The 22356-nt window shown below is 38.7% G+C and overlaps 1 protein-coding gene across 7 annotated transcripts in view; it reads right to left on the bottom strand.

The window, feature by feature from the left end:
- Positions 1–397: 397 nt before the first annotated feature.
- Positions 398–22356, bottom strand: part of ptprfb (protein tyrosine phosphatase receptor type Fb) — a 179163-nt gene continuing 157204 nt past the window's right edge. For all 7 annotated transcript variants that reach the window (XM_052548628.1, XM_052548626.1, XM_052548627.1 and 4 more), the window contains 12 exons: positions 20013–20110; positions 14032–14155; positions 13721–13896; positions 11268–11387; positions 11025–11179; positions 10405–10690; positions 9093–9271; positions 5257–5383; positions 5049–5174; positions 4521–4675; positions 2534–2669; positions 398–2051 (listed from right to left, as the gene is read on the bottom strand). In XM_052548628.1, coding sequence (XP_052404588.1) covers positions 1983–2051; positions 2534–2669; positions 4521–4675; positions 5049–5174; positions 5257–5383; positions 9093–9271; positions 10405–10690; positions 11025–11179; positions 11268–11387; positions 13721–13896; positions 14032–14155; positions 20013–20110 — 1751 coding nt within the window. In that variant the 3' untranslated portion in view covers positions 398–1982. The remainder of the gene's footprint in view (positions 2052–2533; positions 2670–4520; positions 4676–5048; positions 5175–5256; positions 5384–9092; positions 9272–10404; positions 10691–11024; positions 11180–11267; positions 11388–13720; positions 13897–14031; positions 14156–20012; positions 20111–22356) is intronic.

Raw genomic sequence — 22356 nt, forward strand, 5'->3', positions numbered from 1 at the left:
CAGAGTACATTTACATTTATGCATTTAGCAGACGCGACTTGCAGTGCATTCTATAATTTTTTATTTTTACCAGTATGTGTGTTCCCTGGGAATCAGACCCACAACCTTTTGTGCTGCTAACGCAATGCTCTACCATTGAGCCACAGGAACACAGAGTATCTAGAAGTCTGTAGTTTTGAAATGACGGAATACTATTTGCTTTTCACAAAATGCTGTATGACAGAAAGCCAAAGAACATGTTGTTCCTAGCTGGATAACTAGAGCTAAAGCCATCATAGATCTGAGATCTTAAGGGAGTGTTATGCGAGTGCTTTATGAAAGCATTGGGTTGATTTAAGTCAGTGAACATCTAACAAACGACACAGAGTATAGTCCAGAAACACACACAGAGACAATATTTTGTACAAAAACCAATTACTGAACTTTATTACACCGAGTTTTTTTCCTGCAACATTTTTTTTTTATTCCAGTTTTCTTATTAACAAATAGAAAACAGACTGTGTATACAACAGATCGAACCTCTACAGCACTAATCATTCACAAGGTAAAAATGAACTTGCCAACATATTCTGAACGTATGGCCAGGTCTCCCTTTAACATGCCGGTTGTAATCGCGCAGGCATGAAATGACGTTCTGTAGGAATAGTTTTTAATTTGACTTGTGCTGCCTGACCCCACCAGAGGAGACCGCAAAAAACCTGGGGTGCGTAGATAATACAGTAGATATAACTTTTGTACCATGAACAGATTCACACACAGCAGTCTCTCGTGTAATTTTCTCAGTGTTGGTATATCAAGAAGAGTCCAGGATTACGTTTTGAGAGAATTATGGACAATAGAGCAGAAGCTGTTTATATACTGTATCTATAATAGTATTTATATTTATTCATAATTATAAATTTATGTATATATATTTCTGTATAAAAAGAAGAGTTCGATTAAACAGAGCTGACTCTCCCTTTGGGGAGTGGTTCATACTGTACAGGTGCCAATGGCGATTGGTCTCATTTCAATATCAGGTCTTCAAATGTCACAGAGAAGCGGGGTGCACGGGGCACTTTTCGATAGGATTGCATTCAGTTCCCGGTAACGTCCCATCAGAGGGACGTAATGTATTAAACACAAATCGCATTTAACCCCTACTGAGTTCTGTACAGTGCCGATTTTATTAGTTAGTTGATTTGCCTTCCCTTAATTTAGTACCACTAACCCAAATGCATACATCTAGCAGTTGGAGATTTTTCTTTTATCATTGAGACAGAACATTTACTTCTCCAAAAGTGAACCCTCTCATTTTAGCCCTACAAAACCAATTATACATAACAAAGAAAAAAAAAAACAAAAAAAAACAGTAAAATCATGTTACAAAAAAGTCGAACCATCAGCAGCTTGGAGAACGGCGGTTCTCTTGTATTAGTGTCAGGAACATGTTAAAAATACATGTTCTTGTGCTAAAATAACCTATTATGAAGAAAATAAAAATAAAACCGTACCAATTAAGGAAAATGTAGACCCACGGAAAAGGCCATTAAGACAAAAGATGTTAAAAAAAACAAACACAAATATTCTAAATAAGAATAATAACAATATTGTCATACTGAATTTCATAAAATAACAAATGATAAACATGATAAAAAAAAAAGAGCCAAACGGAAAAAAAAGAAAGAAAAAGAAACGAAGAATTAGTGCTACCAGTAGCCTTCGACTGTAGTGTGGGTTGGCGTACGCTAAAGAGAAACTAGAATATAGTTTTATTTATTTTTTAGATGGTGCTTCTTGAAAGAGAGTTGTCTATATTTCTTAAAGCAATCTCTTGGTGCCAGTCAATAAGGGACTGCTGTGATTGGTTAACCAGCCACTGGATAGCCTGCCCTTCCCACCACCAGATCTCTGTACAGGATGGAGATGGGGAACGGTGGCTCAGAAGGAACACTTGGTGCACTCCTGAAGAGTTGTACCAGAGGGCTGTGGTCCAGGAGTGGTTACGTTGCATAGTGATCAAAGCTCCCCAAGTACTCCAAAGCGGCTCTGTAGCACAGCTGGTACTGGTCCTGCAGGGAAAAAACAAGCACGTGTCAGTGGGAGAAACAATAGCTAATAACACCCAGTTGGTGACAAAGAGCTCATGCTCCATATCAACTGCTGTTAAAGCTGCTGTAAATGACTTTTTATGAAACGTCCCTGACACCACTGAAATCGAGGAAAGCTGTCCTGAGAAATAACAGCTCTACAAACAACATTAGCTTGTTGGCATTCAGAAAACGTGGAGGCTTTTGGATAACTACTTCAGTAATCTGAATTCTCCAAAGTCTAAGGGCCAGATTTACTAACAGCTTGCGCCAGCACAAACTGTCTTTTGGAGTTTAAATTGTACTGTTGCAGTGAAGAATTAGCACTGAAAATGCATGGACAGTTATTTTTGAGCCTGACTTTACTGGATTTGCCCTGTTTAGTTAAACTGCCCCTAAATCAGCAGCTTTTTAACCGCACTCTGGACAAGTGCTATTAAAATTTTTGGGCAGTAGGACAGTACCTCTGTCTGCACCATGGCAGGCCTTTGTGTGCGCAGGGTCTTAACCGTCTGGAACAGATCCACCACACCCTCATATCTCATCCTCTCCAGGACAATACTGAGAGTGATGAAAACACCTGTTCTTCCCACTCCAGCACTGAAAAACAACAGCATCTGTTAACTTAACACCTGTTCAACAAAGGTGAAGGATCTGCGTGACATGTCATACTGCAATCTTGAGTGTAATGCACCAAATCAGGGTGTCTAGAGTTTGTGAGGCTGTGTTAGAAATGAAATGAAATTAATGAAAAGAAAAAAAAGAAAATGTGTAAAAATGTGCTAAACATTAAAATATGAAATTTTAATCATTACTTAAAGACAATTTGAAACATCACAAAAATAATTACTTAAAGGTCCTATGACATGAAAATTTCACTTTCTGAGTTTTTTTAAGATTAATATGAGTTCCCCTAGCCTGTATATGCTCCCCAAGTTTCTAGAAATTTGAATCGGTGTAAATCGAGATTTTTCTATCTTTCTCTGCCTTTGAGAAAATGGAAGCTCAAACGGGTTGATCTTGAATCTCCTCGTTGTGACGTTGAAAGGAGAATTGTTACCTCCCCTTTCTCTGCTTTGCCCGCCCAAATATTTACATATAATTCAGTTGCAATGTCAGCACAGGCGTTTCAAACAGACTTTTATGATATGGATTCGACACTACCGGCACAAACAGTGAGTAACAGTGTTCATTAATGCCTGATCAGTGATTTCTGATGGGTAGCTAATCATTCAAGTTCACACAGACTTTCTTTCTAAATCGTTTAATACTGTTTATGCATCAGTGAATCAAGCCAGTGACTAAACGATCAACTTCACGTTGTTTCTCTTAGTAGCATGAAACAAATCTGTTATTTAAATTGTGATTTAACTACAAAGAGCGATCAAAGAACGCTCACTTTTTTCAGGAGCTGTTACACATCGCGAGTATATCTGCACACTTGCCCAAACTGCCGTTACAATGAATAACGCTGTTATGCTGCACAACGGAGCTTTTACTGTATTAATGTGATGCATTCATGTGTTTGCTGTTAGCTGTGGTGAAAGCATTTTGTGAGCGAGAAAATGTGTTGCAATAATGACGAGATCACTGCATTCACGCGATAAACAGACTCTGTCTACTCAATGCTCATCACTGCAGCCTTTCATGTGATGAGAAAAGATCGAAAAAATAATTATATAATCAACACTTCCACGATTCGTTAATCTCGACAGCTGTAATATTATATATATATATATATATATATATATATATATATATATATATATATATATATATATATATATATATATATAATTTTTTTTTATATAATTATTTGAGAGGGGTTCCACATGAACGCATTTCGTATGCAAAAATGTCAGCCAATCACAACAGTTGTGGTTTACTCTGAGTCTCACAGCAGACACGCCCCTTTAAACAGAGCATTCAAGCCAGAGGGCTAATATCAGGATCTAAAAATGCTTTTTATTTCTAAATTTTAAATGTAAAAATCATACTAACAATATAAGTACACCTAAGGAAACATTTAAAAAGCATTTAAAGGAAAGGAAATAATCCATGTCATGGGACCTTTAAAAAAAACGTTTCTACGGATTATTAAATTAAAATAAATCACAGAATTAAAAATGTGTTCATTTGTAATTCAATAAAAAAAAATATATATATATTTTAAAATTATTAAATCAAGAAATGACAAAATAAAACATAGAAAACGTGAAAGTAAAATGGTTTATTATTAAATAAATAAAATAACTATAAAATGATGTAATTAAAATAATTTGCATAATAGTATGTTGTGAACTAAATGTATCCGTCCCCTTTTAATATGTAAAATGTTTATGTGGTAATTAGCAGTGGAATAATGTGCAGTCATTTGGTCATTATTACAAAATAAGCCTTCAGGATGATCATTTGCTGATCAGTTCAGTTCATCACTACAGTTCAGCATACCTGCAGTGCACAGTGATTGGTCCATCCTGCCCAAACTGCTCCTTGGTTTTATGAACTTGGCCAATGAAATCAATGAATCCCTCGCCAGTTTTTGGCACTCCTTGCTCCGGCCAATCAGTGAACTGGAACTGCCGAATGGTTCTGGATTGACCGTCCTAAAGAGAATAAAGAATGAACGGTTTATTAGGCTTCTGGTTTCACTCTCACATACGCACACAACAGCTGGATGCCTCTGCAGCAGGAAGCCTCTGTCCATATGCTCACTGTATGACCGTGTGTGTACACGATTTAGCTACAAGCTTATTCATAACCTTGGTACTATTTATAGCCGCCAGAAAGCTCTGAAGTCCAAAGTGAGCCGCAGGATGTGAGAGCGCCGTGTTGGTGTGAAACATCCGCCGCCAGCAACAGATTGCTCACACACCCCAGCGGTGTCCTCAAGTACCATCCTGAGTGACATTCATATGAAAAAACAACCACAATATAACCCTCCTCTGGCAGACTTCTGCAGGTGATAGATGTACGTACCCTGGCATCTGTGACTTTAAACTCTCGCAGGATGTACTGGGGCATGTTGTACTCAGCCATGGGATCCACCACGAAGTACTGATAGCGGGCCGAGCGCTCAGCTGGCCAGTACTGATGACACTTCTCCTGCAGGATGTGGAAAAGTATGAGTACATCTTCAGGATTTAAAACACCAGGACGTAAGTTAAAGGGAGGAAGGTGCTCTTACCCGTCCCATCTCTCGGAGTTTGGTCAGCATCACTACAATAGTGGAATTGTGCTCCCATAGCATCCTCCAGAAGTCCTCAGTGGTCTCTGCTAGAGGGCCCTGAGTGGCAATATAGGCCTTCTGCTGTCTGTGGATCAACAACAAAATGGCTTTTGAGACCTTGATGCAAAACAGGCAAATATGACCAGCACAATCACATGACCATGACAATGGCTAGAAAACAGATGCACATTAATTGTAAGATAAAACAAATTGGTTTGTTGTAGTGTCCTAATTAGTGCTCCTATATATATATATATATATATATATATATATATATATATATATATATATATATATATATATATATATATATATAATATATATATATATTTGTTTGTTTTGTTTGGATAAAAGCGTCTGCTATATGACTAAATGTTAATATTTCAATTTTACTCAGTTTTTGAATTTTTTTTTTTTTTACATTTATATTGTTTGTAGCTTTTATTTCTTTGGAAGTTTTATTAATTTTAGTAAATGTGTTTTATTTCAGATAACTTTAATATATATTTTTTTTTTACTTCAGATTTTGTTAAAATATTTACTTGGTGGATATTTGTTAGCCACCCTATTAATAACTGAAAATGACATTTATATATTACTAAGAATCTAAGCTTTTTTTCTTTATAATATGTCACAGATATCAATAAAGTTAGCGTTGTAAAAAACAAATCACATTTCTGCGAAAAAAGTCCCTGTGCGAGCTTTAAACTCAAAACAATACAAAAGGGGAGCAACCACCCTTTTTAGCCAATCAGAATGCTCTCTGCCCATCTCAGGTTTGCTGATACATATTTGGAGGGTGGGGTTTTGTAGAGAGGGAAGGATCTGTGGGGGTCTAATTTAGCGGCTGGAAGAAGTTGCCAAACAATCACTTAAAAATGACAGATCAATTGTGAATCCATATACTATAATCTGCTGTTCTACACAATACATATATATAGTTTGGTTGTTACCATGGCCACTGGGTGGCAGCAGTGTACTGTGCTACAGCAGCTTGGGCAATCAATGTGCACCAGGCACACACATCACTGTCTCATACAAACAGTGCCATGGGTTAGCAACTAATGAAGGTGCTGCAGGCGAGGCAATAACATGGAACTGGGAGATTAAAGTCTGTTCAGGGCCTTGTTCCGACAAATAAAGAGACGGCAGAGAAGAAGAGAGGAGAGATAGGGAGAGACGAGCCAGAATGAAGAGCAAAGAAGAACGCGAGAGACCCCCTCCCTCCATCCCCCACTCATTCCAAAATACACACATACACACACACAAATACGTCGCTACGAAGAACACAAAGCAGACGTCAGGGACACACTGGCTTTGACAAAGCCAAATCACCTCTATATTAATCATGCAATTCTTCCTTGGAGGTTATTTTCGCCCAATTAAACAAAATGCAACACGAACACTAAAACGGTTATAAAGGCACACACAAAAACAGCTTTAATGACGTATCCGCTCGGCTGGCGAAGCTCTTTGTAAACTAGTAAGAAGGTCAAGCGTGTTTCTGTGTTTATCGCATTAACGTGCTGTTTAAAAGCGGCTTAATTGCTACTTTTTGACAAGACTACAAATCTCAGAGCCGACGGCCTCGGAGGCTCGGTTAAAGAGGAAGACGTGATCGAAGAATCACTTTTGAAGCTCATCTGGTTTTAGAAAATAAGACTGGTGTCAATTACGCATTGGCACAGGTTGAGCTCCTCCAGAGTAGCTCTCATTACGTTTTAATTCAAACGAGAGGGGCTGATGTATCAAGCCCCTAGACATTTTCTTCACAGACTCTGTGACATTTGGTGCCCACGCTTCGTTTTACGGCAAACACGACTGGCCTTTTCTCTCTCGCTTTTTTCTTCTCTGATTTTCTCAAGCGTTCACCCCATTGAGAGCGCCTCCTTTTGTAATTCAATAAACAGCTGTCAGACAGAGTAACGCTACAAAATATGTGAAGGCTGAAAATGTGTAGACAGACTACACTGTGCTGCTCATTGTTTAGGGGGAATATTGCAGTGAAGAAAATAGAGAGTTACGGATCATCTCATTTACCACGTATGAGAATGAGTCTTGATGCCTGATGAAAACAGAGCAGGAGGAACGAGAAGTAGACAAGAAACCTACTGATCAAAACCACTGGATTTATTTAGAGATGGATTAAAGTGATAGTTCAGCCCAAAATGAAAATTCTGTCATTAATTACTCACTCACCCTCATGTCGTTCCAAACCCGTTTGACTTTCATTCATCTTCAGAACACAAATTAAGTTTTTTGATGAAATGTGAGAGCTCTCTGACCCTCTATAGACAGCAACGCAACCGTGATGTTCCCCAGGTCCAGAAACGTACCGTATTTTTTGGACTATAAGTCGCACATAAGTATAAGTCAGATCAGTCCAAAAATACGTCATGACGAGGAAAAAAACATATATAAGTCGTACTGGACTATAAGTCGCATTTATTTAGAACCAAGAACCAAGAGAAACCATTACCGTCTACAGCCGCGAGAGGGCGCTCTATGCTGCTCAGTGTAGGCTACAGGAGCACTGAGCAGCATAGAGCGCCCTCTCGTGGCTGGAGACGGTAATGTTTTCCCTTGGTTCATTTTATCTTGGTTCATGTCAAATTCATTTTGATAAATAAGTCGCACCTGACTATAAGTCGCAGGACCAGCCACACTATGAAAAAAAGTGCGACTTTTAGTCCGCAAAATACGGTAGTAAGGACATCAGTAAAACAGTGCATGTGACATCAGTGGTTCAACTGTAATTTTATGAAGCTACGAAAATACTTTTTTTGCACAAAGAAACCAAAAATAATGACTTGATTCAACAATTCATCTCCTCCACGTCACCCTAAAGTGCCATTTTGGAGAGCAACACAACAACGTATGCAACGTATGTACACAGATACGTTGTTTGCGTTCCGATAAAAGTGTGAACAACGTAGACAACATATCAGAGTATGGTGCTACTCTCCAAATGTCCTTTTTTTGTTTGTTTTCTTTGGGAACAAATAGTATTCTCATAGCTTTGTAAAATTATGGTTGATCCACTGATGCCTCATGGATTATTTTAATAATATTAAGCTATGTTTCTGAGCCTTGATCGTGTTAGGATCTTTGCTGTCTATGGGAAGGTCAGAGAGCTCTCGGAATTCATCAAAAATATCTTCCTTTGTGTATTGAAGATGAACGAAAGTCTTTGGAACGACATGAGGGTGAGTAATTAAGGACAGAATTTAAATTTTTGCGTGAACTATCCCTTTAACTATTAGGAATGGCAACATATATTAGATAGTTGAAATCAAATAGAATTGTAGCAATAATCTGACCCTTGTAAATGCAAGTGACCTGAGCAAATACTGTTATATGTTACTGTATTATGTCTCTCTTTCTCTATATATTAAAAAACAAATATTATTTTTTTTAATTAAAAATAATCCAAAATACATTTCATGGTTGGTGAGAAACAACTGAATGGTGCATGTTCTCAAATTAACTTGCATGCAGGTGTGAAAATTATTCAATTTTGAGCCCTGGATTTATTTTTGTACCAGGAAACAGAAGTAAGCAAGCTCTGATTCATGATTAGTTGAAACGTGTAGGAGAGAGCAATTCATAATGCAATGCAACTGTGTGTGCAGTCAGTTTTTCTTTTTAGATCCACAACTGACAGAATCTTGAAGAATCTTGGCTCTAACAAATATGTTTATAGCAGCTGCTTGAAAAAAAAAAAATCTAAACCTTGAGAATTAAAGCAAACATGCTCCTCCATGTTTTTGTAATGGTTTGGCACGGGCAGCTACCTGTATCCATCGATGCAGCTGGCATTGATGTAGTCAGACCCCTCCACTCCTCGGATTGGCTGCAGGCACACCCGTGTGGACTCAAAAGGCATGATATTGACGAGCCGGTTCTTGAACTTGTTGCAGGGCAGGTTGGCGCTGATGAATCGAGAGGTGTGGGCTTTGGAGTTAGCGAGTCTCTGTGGAAACAGTGTTGGGTTCAGAGCATAAACAAGCTGGCAGAAACATATTGGAGAATGGTCTGCAACAGAATATTTTTTAAATGTGAAGGTGAGCTCTGCAGCAGTAAAGAGGGGTGCGGGCGTTAATGGTCTGGCTGGAAAAGCGAGGGCGTGACTGGCAGCGTGGCAGAGAAAGCACAGATGGACATCAGCAGAGAGCGCACAGAGACCGTTGGCTTTACTACAAGCTCTGTCTGTACTGGGAACCCACTCCGGTCTTTGCACCAGTTGCTGTTTCTACTTCTAGTTGAGCATCCTAGTTTTACCAGCATTCACTTATATCCCAACAGCACTATTAACAGATGGAACAGTAAAACATTTTCAAAAAAACATTAGACTTGAATTATTAGGTTTACATGCATGCATGCACCAAATTTTGTCTTAACAAATCCAGTCTGATTCCAGATTCTGATTGTTCGATTTATAAGTAGATTCTGATTCATGTGATTTTATGTGCATTATAGTTACAGTATATTAAATGAAATTTAATTGAAAACCATAAAATAAAAAATAAAAACCGTTACTTGAAATCAAATTGAAATCAAATGTTATATATATATATATATATATATATATATATAATATAATATACTGTGCATATATAACATAACATAAAACATTTGATTTCAATTTGATTTCAAGTTTCAATGTATTGTATATTTAAATTAAATAAAACAATATTATGAATTATTTAAAATTAAACTATATTTTATATTTCAGCTAGCTGCCAAGGCAGAATTTCTCATTATCTTTGAATTTATCAAAAAACAAAAACAACAACAACAACAAAATTCCTAAAACTTCAACGGAAATCAAAATGTGAAATAAAAACGCATTTAAAGCATGAATAAAATAATATCAATATAAGAGTATAATAATAGTATATATGGGATGCTAAAACAATAATAATTATATGTATTCTATACAAAATTTCAGCATGTGTGCAGTGCTGTTTGCCACGTTCAGAAACGGAAAAGGCCACAACGATAATGTTACAAAAGTTACTGCTCCTGAAGCTACCTTGTATTTTTATTTATTTAGTTTTTATTAAAGACAATGACAGCATTAATTTGATCATGTGATGCGACTACCTTAAACTCCAGCTCCATGGCTGTGACGGTCTCTCCCGGCGGTGGCTGGGTGAGCTTCTGGATGTGGGCGTAGAGGTTTCGTGCAGGGACCTCTGTGTTTCCACAGGTGGCGGCCTCCAGCAAGGCCTCGTGGATGAAGATGTACTGGTCCTCCGTCTGCACCATGTAGTTCCTCTGGGCTCTCATGCATGTGACGTGGCCATAAATGTCTACCGTCTTTTCATGTTTCATCCGCTCCAGCATGGCGTCAATATCTATGAAGCAGCCCGTGCGGCCCACTCCAGCACTGAGACAGACAAACTGGTTACACTACAGACAAACTAGGTTCCAATACTAAGAGTGCCAACTGATAAGATTTTTTAATCAATTAAATCAATCATATCCTGAATGAATCAAATGAATTACATGTATAAATATTTCTATGGAATATAATGGAAATATTCCATCTAATATTCACTTATATTCCATCTAATATTCACTTTAGACTTGATAGCCTTAAAACATTTGAAACCAAACCTTTTCTTCCAATTCCACCAAGCAAACCTACAACTGTTCACTTTACAAGAGTTTTATAAGTGAAAAGGTCAGCAGTAAATGAAAGACTGGGGACCAGCGCTAACCTGCAGTGCACTACCATGGGTCCAGCATCAGGAGGGTTGCAGGCTTTGACCCTGCGCAGGAAGGCTAGGATGGGGGTGGGGTATTCAGGCACTCCGTGGTCTGGCCAGGCCATGAACTGGAACTGCCTGACTTCGCGTTTCTCGCTAGAGCCATTCTGTTTGAGCAAAGTGGGAGAAAGGAGGTTAAATGTCTGAAAATGTGGAAACTTACTATATGAGTGGAAAGGGCACGCAACTTTTTACCTTGTAAAGGGCAAAGGTTCGCACACTGTAAGTTGCCAACTCAACAGCGTCAAGCATGGTCACTTGGATCATTCCGTAAGTCTCTGTGCCACGAATGGGCCAATACTGGTCACACTTGACCTGTTTAAGAGCACGAAAATGAAACACAGTCAAACAGTGCAGGAGTAAATGCTGAATTCTGTAAGTCCCATTGAAATGACAGACACTTCCATTTCAAATAAAAGTTTATTATGTAAACTATAAATATATATATATATAGTAATAAAAAAAAATCCATATTTTACAGCCTTGTGATGTTTCAATCTTTATATATTAAGGTTTACACACACACAAAATAAAAAATTAAACACAACCGTAAGCACAACACTGAAAACTGAAAATGTTTTTCAAGCACCAAATCAGCATATTTGAATTTCTGAAGGATCACGTGACACTGAAGACAGGAGTAATGGATGCTAAAAATTCAATATTTCACAATAGCAATATTTTACAGTATTTTTTAACATAAGAGAACTTTCTTCAAAAAAGCCTGACACTATGAAATATCTCTATATTTGCACTCATACTTAAATCGCAAGACTGTTTTAATAATAATTATAATTTGAATATAACTTAAGAATATAAAAATGAATAATGTTCGTTTTTTATATCATCAGCAAAATTATTGTCAATATACTGTGAATATTGAATATATATGAGCCAACTGTACTGATTTCCTATACAAGTCTATTACCAGGAATTATTATTATAAAGCTTTGCACAGGCATACAGGGTGCACATTTGAATGGTGAATATTTACATAATTTCATTATAGTATTGAAATTACTGAGTCATGGCAAAGGTGTGTGTCACCGGCACCCAATAATTCTCAAGGACAAAGCTTATTTTTGAATTAAGGACAACTTCTATTAACAACAATGTAGAGTCTGTTTACGGTCAATATCATTCAAAATTAGACGAAAGCGGTAGAAATTTCTTCAAATGGTGTGTTTTGTATAACGTTCAATCATCTAGAGTTCATTTCTTCTTCAAGGTAGCTGCTGTCAGCAGTGAAACTTGGCCAGTTGTTCTGTCTCTGCTGGAGGTTTTCATCACAGGGCTTGGGGACGCCCTTTACCTATGAAGTAATGCTTAATAGGTGCACAGCCTTGCCAAAACCCACTCATTTACCACGCTAGCTCTGCCAACACATGTCTCCTTCTCTATAAGCCTTTAGCTCCCATCTGACCTCCCATCCATCAACAAAAACCTGAGTGCACGAATTCTCCAGGGGGAGGAATTACAGGTTATCTACTGTCAGACATGACATTTGAGCTGAACAGAAGACTAGTCGACAGGCTCGCTCTCTCACCAACCCTGGGTACTACTGGCCTGTTGCTGCGCCCAGCACAACAGCGCACTAAAAGCTCATGTAGTGATTGGACTCATAGAAAGGCAGGTCCCTTTAGTGCCAAGCACAGACGGATGTTTTATAGCACGAAGAGAATTGTGAACCATTGTACTGTGTCATCCAACAAAAAGGATGGCAATGGTATTTTGTCTTTTATTTTATCACTATATTTTGTGAGCTTGGATATGAACTCTACTACTATACTACTCTTTTGGAGGAAACCTTAGGGCAAAAAAGTGTGTTCTTTGTAAATAGAGATTTATGTCCTCTGTACACTATCAATCAACGCTTATTTTGCTTTTTTTTAAGAAATTAATACCTTTATTTGTCTGGGACTTTCATTAAAATATGCTTTTACTATATAAGAAAAAATTAAAATCTTATATTACATTACATTTTTTTAAAATAAAGGCTGTTGTCCTAACCGTTATAGTAACTGCTGTTGAAAATTCATCCCTGCCAAAGTATATCAAAACAGAAAACACATTTTAAATAGTAATAATATTTTACTACTAATAATTGTAATATTACTCTTGAAATTTTAGCCTGTGAGCATAAATGACTTTAAAAAATAAAAAAAATAAAATAAATAAAACTCATCCCGACATGAGGATCTTTCCAAATCCCACGCCCCTACCTCTAAATACAGATAAAAAAAAAATATATATATATATATATATATTTACATTTTTCTTTAAGTTATTGTGAATATAGTGTGTGAATATTTTTTGCAATGTATATTTCAAATGATGTAGTAAATTCTATGCATTGAATATGAAACATTTAAATTATTTAGTAAATATTCTTACTCATATATGAAATAGAACTCATTCAATAATGTCAGATTTCAATATAACATTTAGTAGTATTAAATATTATAAATAAATATGCTACATTAAAATAATAATACATTAAAATAAAATAATAAACTGATTAAAAATAGGTGGGGGAATTACTAAGTAAACATTAAATCACAAACCAGTAACTTTTAGTTTTTTACTAGTTTTGAATTTAGCTGACGTTTAATGCAGTGCCTAAACTTTTCTATGCCTCTGGTACTCACCCTGGTCTTCTCTTCCAGTCTTGTCATCATGACGATGGTATTGGCTCTCTGCTCCCAAACCATCCTCCAGAAGTCGCTCAGAGTCTCAGGCAGAGGGCCCTGCGTGGCAATGTAGGCATTCTGCTTACGGTAACCATCGATGTAGTTGGCATTGATGTAGTCGCTGCCTGGAACACCTATAAAGAGAGACAACAATTCACCGGTGGCCCACTTATGCCAATATTTGTGCTAATTGCATGCTTCCCCTAAACATACACCCATCTGTCACCATAATGAAATGTTAAAGGTCAACACATTTGTTTGACTTTTACCGTCCACAGGGGTGAGAACAACTCTTGAGTGGTCGTAAGCAATGACGTTGGCGTAACGGTTCTTTGGCTTGTTGACCTCCAAGTTGGAGTTCTCCCATGTGAACTGCTGGCCTGGATCAATGGACTGCAGGGGAAAGATGAGAGGACAAAGAGAGAGAGAGAAATCTGTTCAGTCTTTTGAGGCACCTTGTTTGAAGCATGATACCACAGAGTGCCGCAGGGGTAAATTTGAACTAGCATCACTTCAGCAAGAGAGGCTTTGTTTCTATAGCAACCCGACGTTTTGAACAGAGACCCGCAAGAACCAGAGGTAACTCTGCCACCAGGGGTTGTTACAACTGATGGACCGGCAAAGCTCAAGAGTGGTCATTTGGATCCCTTTGTGGGTATATTGCAGTTCTGTTCCCTTACTAGTGATCACCTGCCCTATAATAACAGCAAGTTCATCTGCTGAATTATCACTGGCAACCAACAGATGGCTTAGTGCTCACTGACACCATAATTCAAACATGATCACTGTAGGGGGCTCCGATAATAGTACCACTGACTCGGTAAGTCCATACCTGAGCGCATCGGGGCATATGGCTTTGATGCTAAAGATTATGCTGAGAGGAGGGAGCGTTCAGACCCTCGGCCCGGACTAATGGATTACTGGTGTCCATGTGGACTTCATGCCTGCACTTGATTTTGTGCCCGCTGACAAGAGTGAAGAGGGAAGAGCAATGGATGAGGAATAGCAGACCCAACAGGGAGAGTGTGGATTTATGGAGACAGACAGGAAGCTTTAAAGAGAGGGGACGGATGAACACATCTGGAGGAAAAGCCTGCATATATCACCGGCTGCATGCATGAGGTGTGCCCTGAATGGGTAACAGACATTCCAGGCGAGGCCTTTTGTAATACAGGTCAGCAATGTACAAATGTTTCAGGGGTCACGTCAAGTTACAGCCATTAAAATGTATTATTAGAGACATAAGGTGAGGAGATGGTCCACTGTAAAAAATAAAATAATAAATGGGATAAATCATTGATTCAATAAACTATAGTTGTAAATATTGCAAACATTTAATAGTCAGCATCAAACTGCATCTACAGTTAGATATCTATGGTGAAACAAATACATAAAAAAAATAATAATAACCTTCATTAAGTAAATTGTGGCTGATCGTTTTGATGACACAACAATTAAATGCTGTCAATGTACTTAAAAACACTAGAACTTGGATAAAAATTCTAATTGTATCTACACACTAATGTCTACAGTGGTAACAACAAACATTTACTTTTTCATTTAATTATTTAGCAGACAGACTTATCCAAAGCAGCTTAATAGAATAGAACAGTAATAGTAATAGAAGCAATCAAAAAAAAAAAAAAAAAAAAAAAAGGACATAAAACTGCTGTGACAATTTTTGGTTAGTCTAATGCTGTACACATAGTGAGGTGTTTCTTTTTTACATAATAAATAAAAATAATAAAACATTTATAGAAAAGAGATAGACAGAGCTAGTGTTAGAGGGTCAAGTTATTATTTTATAATAATTAAAAAGGAAGTAGATAGTACAGAAAAATAATAAGAGAATGCTACTGTTCTCTTGCAGAATGCAAGCTCCTGGAGGGCACATAATAAAATACAATAGATAAAATACACAAAAGTATTAAATTTAAATATAAAATAAATGACCTTTATCAAGTAGTTTGTGGCTGGTTGTTTTGATTACACAATCATACACTGCATTTTAGGATGTTTCAAATTTAAATGAAAGGGAAGAATTGACTTGTCTGCGCACACTTTCTTCCTCTAGTATGTTTTATCATTCCAAATTCACAGCTATAACAGAACTCACAAAAGGGAAGCAGAAAATGTACAACTTGCATATGAAAAGGTTGATACACAATTGGTATTAATAATAATAAAGTACTAAAGATAATGATGTTCCCTTGGCTTAAATGAAACCTGATGCTAGAAACACCAAGAAGTCATGTGTTTAATACCCAGGAGGCACATATACTGTTAAATATATGCCTGTACCTGTAAGTCATTGTGGATGAAAGCATCAATCAAATAAATAAAATGTAAATTTTCAGCAAGAAATGAAAGGTGCACTCTGCATGGAGCTGGATACTGGATTCCTCATTCTGACTTCAGAGGATTACTCAAGAGGCTAGAGGTGGGCTTGCACTCTCTCCCTTTCCTTCTCAAGTCACAGGTCTCCTCGGCTCAAATGACACCGGGTCGTATCGGAGCATTGATCGACGACAATATGCAGCAGCTTGCTCAGCCAGTCAATAATGTCACGGAGTCTCTTGTTATTCAGCATTGATCTGCCTGTTCTGGACAAGGCTTTGGTTGACTCCGTGTCCATCAACCTCCACACCTTTCACTTAATTTGGGAAAACGTCAGCCTCCTCGGATCCTTTCAAACTTATGTGCTTGCTTTCGATGCCTCTGTAAACAGCCATAAAGCACTAACTGGTTTTTAAATGTCCACATATGAAGTAATGCTCAAAAGTAAACAACTCAGCGCTCAATATAAATAAACTGCCACATTGAAGTATCTGACATGCTAAGTGTCTCTCTGCCAGTTTATCAGCAAGCATCTTGGAGGAACATTTACTTTGCCGCAAGCTTTCGAACGCAAGTATAGGTAATGTGCGAATAAGACAGCTGGAATGCTGACTGGCAGTGCTCGGCAAACAAGGGGAACAAATATGAGCTGTCCCTACATGAGATGACAAGCTTGAGAGATGCGGATAATGATAGCGGTGGGAGGTGAGCGCTGGCTCCTACAAAAAGCTTCGGCATAGTGGGTTGACAAACATAAGCTCGTTACTGGTGAGAATCAGTGTCTGATGGGAGTGTTAGCTATTGATATTGCCACCAGTCAAGTTGAGGAGTAATCTACAGAGCACTTCAAAAGCCAAGGAAAAGATTTTTTTGGACACCATTTCAATTCAAATTCTGGTTCTTGTTTATGCAGTGTAAATCTTTCAAAAACAACATCTGGGGGTCATACTGGTTTTCTGTAAAGATCAGCTCTATGGTGCGGTCACAGTTTTGTCAAAAGCAAGTTGCAACTGATTACAAGGCAGAGGAAACAAGAAGTTGTGGATCTTTGGTAGAAATAAGCTTGTGAAACAATGAAACCAAGCAATGGATGCATCAAGCGGAGCACGGAGCCAATAAACGTGCTGGTGTCCCACTGCCTTGCTCATGCTGGCTGGACTAGGCTACTCCCATTGGCCCAAGCAGAACCATCTGTTCCCTTGAGAGGGGGCCTTCCTTGACAGGAGGACATGACATCACAACATGCCAAGAGCAGCTTGTGAGCTCCGCCTGGCTATGGAGGGCATGTGTGGTGAAAACCACAAACGCATCGGAGGAAGGAGAGATGTGTCACATATGGTTGCTGAAATAGCTCGATCCATCCCTCAAAGTGTCACTAAACGTCTGCAAAGAGGAATGAATAAAAGGAGGTCTATAAAAAGAATTCTTTTTTGTATTTTATGTTGTTTGTTTTTTTTCCCCCACAGACATGTGTGTTATTACAGAAAAGAGGGGTTCATTGGTTGAAGTTTTAATTGCTGTTTTACTATAAATACATGTGTGACGGAAAAGAAAAGAGATCGAAGTTCAACAAGAAGAGCAAAGGAACAAATGAAAGAAAGAGACATCTGTGATGCTTGCTAATCAACAACTTTGCTCGTAAACATCTCTTATGGGTCTCTTGCATTAGTTAAGACAAATCTATGAATACATCCTCACCAAGTGTTTGTCTCACCAAACGCGACTGGGCCAACAGCGTCTGATCTTTTAATTAAACAATTCCACACCTTTAGGGTGACGACTGACAGTCATGTTAAATATTGCTCTCAGAAAAAGGTTGAACAGGCTTTTTTTCTCAACATCAAGAAGAAGCGACAAGGCTTTTGTGTGTATTGAAGATTTCTAGAGAGAGATCATGAGGAAATTAACATCTGCCTGCCTGGGAGAGGCAAGCGTGAGCATCTGTCATAACATTGGATGTGCGTGCTATAAGTGTTGATGGCAGGAGAAACTATTAGACAACACCAAAGTGGGAAAATTGTGTGTGAAAAGGGTTCAAAAGACAGAGGAGACACAACGAAAAAAAGAAACTAAATTAAAGTACCAAACAAGGCCAGTTTCTGCAGAGAATGAACTCTTGAAGGAAAATCACTTTTTGACACGGTCAGAACATTTTATACAAATTTTACCTTTGGGGTACAACAGCTTGTCAGTGGGGCAGTACTCTCACAAACCTTTCTGCCATTTCTAGCCCTAAAAAGGAACATATTTGTACTTCAGCAGTCTTAAAGGGGGGGTGAAATGCTCGTTTTCACTCAATATCATGTTAATCTTGAGTACCTATAGAGTAGTACTGCATCCTTCATAACTCCAAAAAGTATTTAGTTTTATTATATTCATAAGAGAAAGATAGTCTGTACCGATTTTTCCCGGAAAAACACGAGCGCCTGGAGGCGTGATGTGTGGGTGGAGCTAAAGAATCACGAGCGCCAGTTGCGCTGAGAGCATGTGGAAGCTGTGACAGCTGTGAAGGCTGAAACTGAACGAGAGCAGCAGCAGCAAGGACTCGCTCCAAGCTGGGCTCGAACCCGGGTCTCCGATGGGAGGCGGACGCACTAACAAGGAGGCAGAGATATTTTAAGCAGTTTTACTCACCGCCTGTGGTTCCAACACACGATCGTGACCCTTTTTCGTTGGGATTGCATCATCCTTAAGAAATAAACGATACGCAAATCCGTCGTCAAACTGGGCTTTGTTTGTAAAACAAGCATCTTCGAAATGCAGGGAACAAACAAAAACACTTGCACAACTCCGTTGATGCTCTGTAAAAATAAACTCCATCCACTGGTCCCTTAATGCTGGTTTTTCTTTGGTAATCTGTGCAGGGTTGTCTTGCCCTGGCAACCAAAAACACACTCCTTTTGTGACATTTCGCGACGCTCTCGCTCTGATCAGTGATTGTCTGTGCTCAGCCTCTCAGTGCTCTGCTCTACGGGAGCGCGCGCTCTTCCGGCAGACGTGCCCTTAGGACCCATATAAGGAAATTCCGCTCCATCTAACGTCACACAGAGCCATACTCGAAAAAAACTTTCCGAAACTTGTGACAAACCGGAAGGAGTATTTTTGGAACAGAAATACTCCTTCAAACGTACAACTTAATTTTTGAAACTTTGTCCATGTTTACCATGGGAATCCAACTCTTTAACAGTGTTAAAAACTCAGTATGCATGAAATAGCATTTCACCCGCCCTTTAAGGTACTACTATGAACCCTTAAGCAGTATTTAAGGTACAAATGTATCCCTGCAGTAACAAGCTGTTGTACCCCTACAGGTACAAATTTGCTAAATTTTTCTTTGAGGTGAAGTAACAAAACGCCATTAATTTTCAATGAGAGTTGGCAATTTCCGTAAACATGAGTGAAAAGCTCAAAATTTATGAAATGAGCAGTTATGGCGACTACAAATGAGAGTGCAGATAGTGACCTTCCACCCAATACATCTGGATATTGTTGTTCAAAGATAGCTTTAGCAGGAAAAACAGTAAACTGGGGTGCCAAAACCTGTTCTTGGAGATCTACCTTCCTGCAGAGTTCAAGTCTAACTCTGCTCTGTTTCCAAAGATCTTAATTAGCTGGTTCAGATGCATTTCATTAGAGTTGGATCTGAATTTAGCAGAAGGGTAGCTCTCCAGAAACAGGATTGGGCACCCCTAAACTATGTAGGTAGACAACATTGCTCCTGGAGGACCACCTTCATACAGACTTCAGTTCCAACCCTGCTCCAACACAACTGCCTGTTATTTTCAAGTAACCCTGAATATCTCGAATGTGTGAATGTCAACAAAGCTAAACTTCAGGTCCTCAAAAAGCAGGATTAGCAACCTCTATAATTAATCCAGCTGCACCAGTTGAATAAGTTTAGCTATTTTCCTACCTCATACTCCTGGGAAAATCGAAGGGCATCGTTGGCCTTGAGTCGCTCAATGTGGTCTGCTAGCTCACAGACAGAAATAGGCGGATGTTCCCTCATTCCTAAAAGAGAAAATAAGACAATGAGAAGTGGTGAGCACATCACACCTGACGCATTGTACCATTACAGCGGGGAGCGAGTCTTGTCAGTTTTGAGTTGAGGAGGGCACGACATAAAGAGGTCCTTCTCGCACCTTGATGTGACATGATCCCTCTGTGAGATTTGTGCTGACATATGTTGTGTATGCTTATGTCTATCTCCCAAACAAGCTCTGGATTTCTTGTCTGGGGGGTCATCTTAGTGCCAAAAAACATTTCCCTGCCACTGTCAGCCCCTGTGAACGTATCAAGGCTACATGCTCAGCTGGAACTGAGGATATGTTCAGCCTGTGTGTTGTTTGATGAAGAAAGGAGGGGGTTCGTAATAGAGAGAACCTGTCATTAGGATTCCAGTGGTTGAGGATGAATGAGCAGGACTGAGATGCTTAATGGGACATGGTTGGGTATGATTCCCCATTATGAGTTCATTATGCCCACAGTGAGCTCAGTAATGTCTGGACGAGCCCCCTGCCAGCTACTTCATGCAACCGTTACTGCGAGACAGTGGGCAGCAGGATCATGGGGCCACTCTCTTAATCAACCACACCGACGTGATGCCAAAAACTGGTCTGCTCAAGATTGCTGTCATATTTTACATTTCTTTGATGGAATATGGGATGCAACACATATAAGTTTTATCTGTGACTTTTCACACATTTTATCTAAAGTGAAAAGTCAGAAGAAAAGTTTTACAGCACAGGTAAGGATACTATGCATGTTAATGCTCAAGAGTGCATGTCAATTGGAAGTGTCAGTGAAAATTGTAAACAATTTAACCATAAGGAACAACTTTCTAACAGAATATCACTGAATACTGTATCCTGAATAGTTTGTAAATAAATGTCCTACTCCTTTGCCGTACTATTGTTCTAGTTTGTAGCAGAAAATAGTACACATATTTCATACAGTATATTCAGACACATGGCATCATATTTTAACAAAAATAGCATTTGTCATTTACATATAATTATCAATTTTTCTAGCACACAAATGAGACAAATGAGACCCCTAGTATTACAGTATTGTTCAAAATAATAGCAGTACAATGTGACTAACCAGAATAATCAAGGTTTTTCGTATATTTTTTTATTGCTACGTGGCAAACAAGTTACCAGTAGGTTCAGTAGATTCTCAGAAAACAAATGAGACCCAGCATTCATGATATGCACGCTCTTAAGGCTGTGCAATTGGGCAATTAGTTGAATTAGTTGAAAGGGGTGTGTTCAAAAAAATAGCAGTGTGGCATTCAATCACTGAGGTCATCAATTTTGTGAAGAAACAGGTGTGAATCAGGTGGCCCCTATTTAAGGATGAAGCCAACACTTGTTGAACATGCATTTGAAAGCTGAGGAAAATGGGTCGTTCAAGACATTGTTCAGAAGAACAGCGTACTTTGATTAAAAAGTTGATTAGAGAGGGGAAAACCTATAAAGAGGTGCAAAAAATGATAGGCTGTTCAGCTAAAATGATCTCCAATGCCTTAAAATGGAGAGCAAAACCAGAGAGACGTGGAAGAAAACGGAAGACAACCATCAAAATGGATAGAAGAATAACCAGAATGGCAAAGGCTCAGCCAATGATCACCTCCAGGATGATCAAAGACAGTCTGGAGTTACCTGTAAGTACTGTGACAGTTAAAAGACGTCTGTGTGAAGCTAATCTATTTTCAAGAATCCCCCGCAAAGTCCCTATGTTAAAAAAAAAGGCATGTGCAGAAGAGGTTACAATTTGCCAAAGAACACATCAACTGGCCTAAAGAGAAATGGAGGAACATTTTGTGGACTGATGAGAGTAAAACTGTTCTTTTTGGGTCCAAGGGCCACAGGCAGTTTGTGAGACGACCCCCAAACTCTGAATTCAAGCCACAGTACACAGTGAAGACAGTGAAGCATGGAGGTGCAAGCATCATGATATGGGCATGTTTCTCCTACTATGGTGTTGGGCCTATTTATCGCATACCAGGGATCATGGATCAGTTTGCATATGTTAAAATACTTGAAGAGGTCATGTTGCCCTATGCTGAAGAGGACATGCCCTTGAAATGGTTGTTTCAACAAGACAATGACCCAAAACACACTAGTAAACGGGCAAAGTCTTGGTTCCAAACCAACAAAATTAATGTTATGGAGTGGCCAGCCCAATCTCCAGACCTTAATCCAATTGAGAACTTGTGGGGTGATATCAAAAATGCTGTTTCTGAAGCAAAACCA

Source organism: Carassius gibelio, chromosome B2 (genome assembly GCF_023724105.1).
Source record: "Carassius gibelio isolate Cgi1373 ecotype wild population from Czech Republic chromosome B2, carGib1.2-hapl.c, whole genome shotgun sequence".
Taxonomy (NCBI): domain Eukaryota; kingdom Metazoa; phylum Chordata; class Actinopteri; order Cypriniformes; family Cyprinidae; genus Carassius; species Carassius gibelio.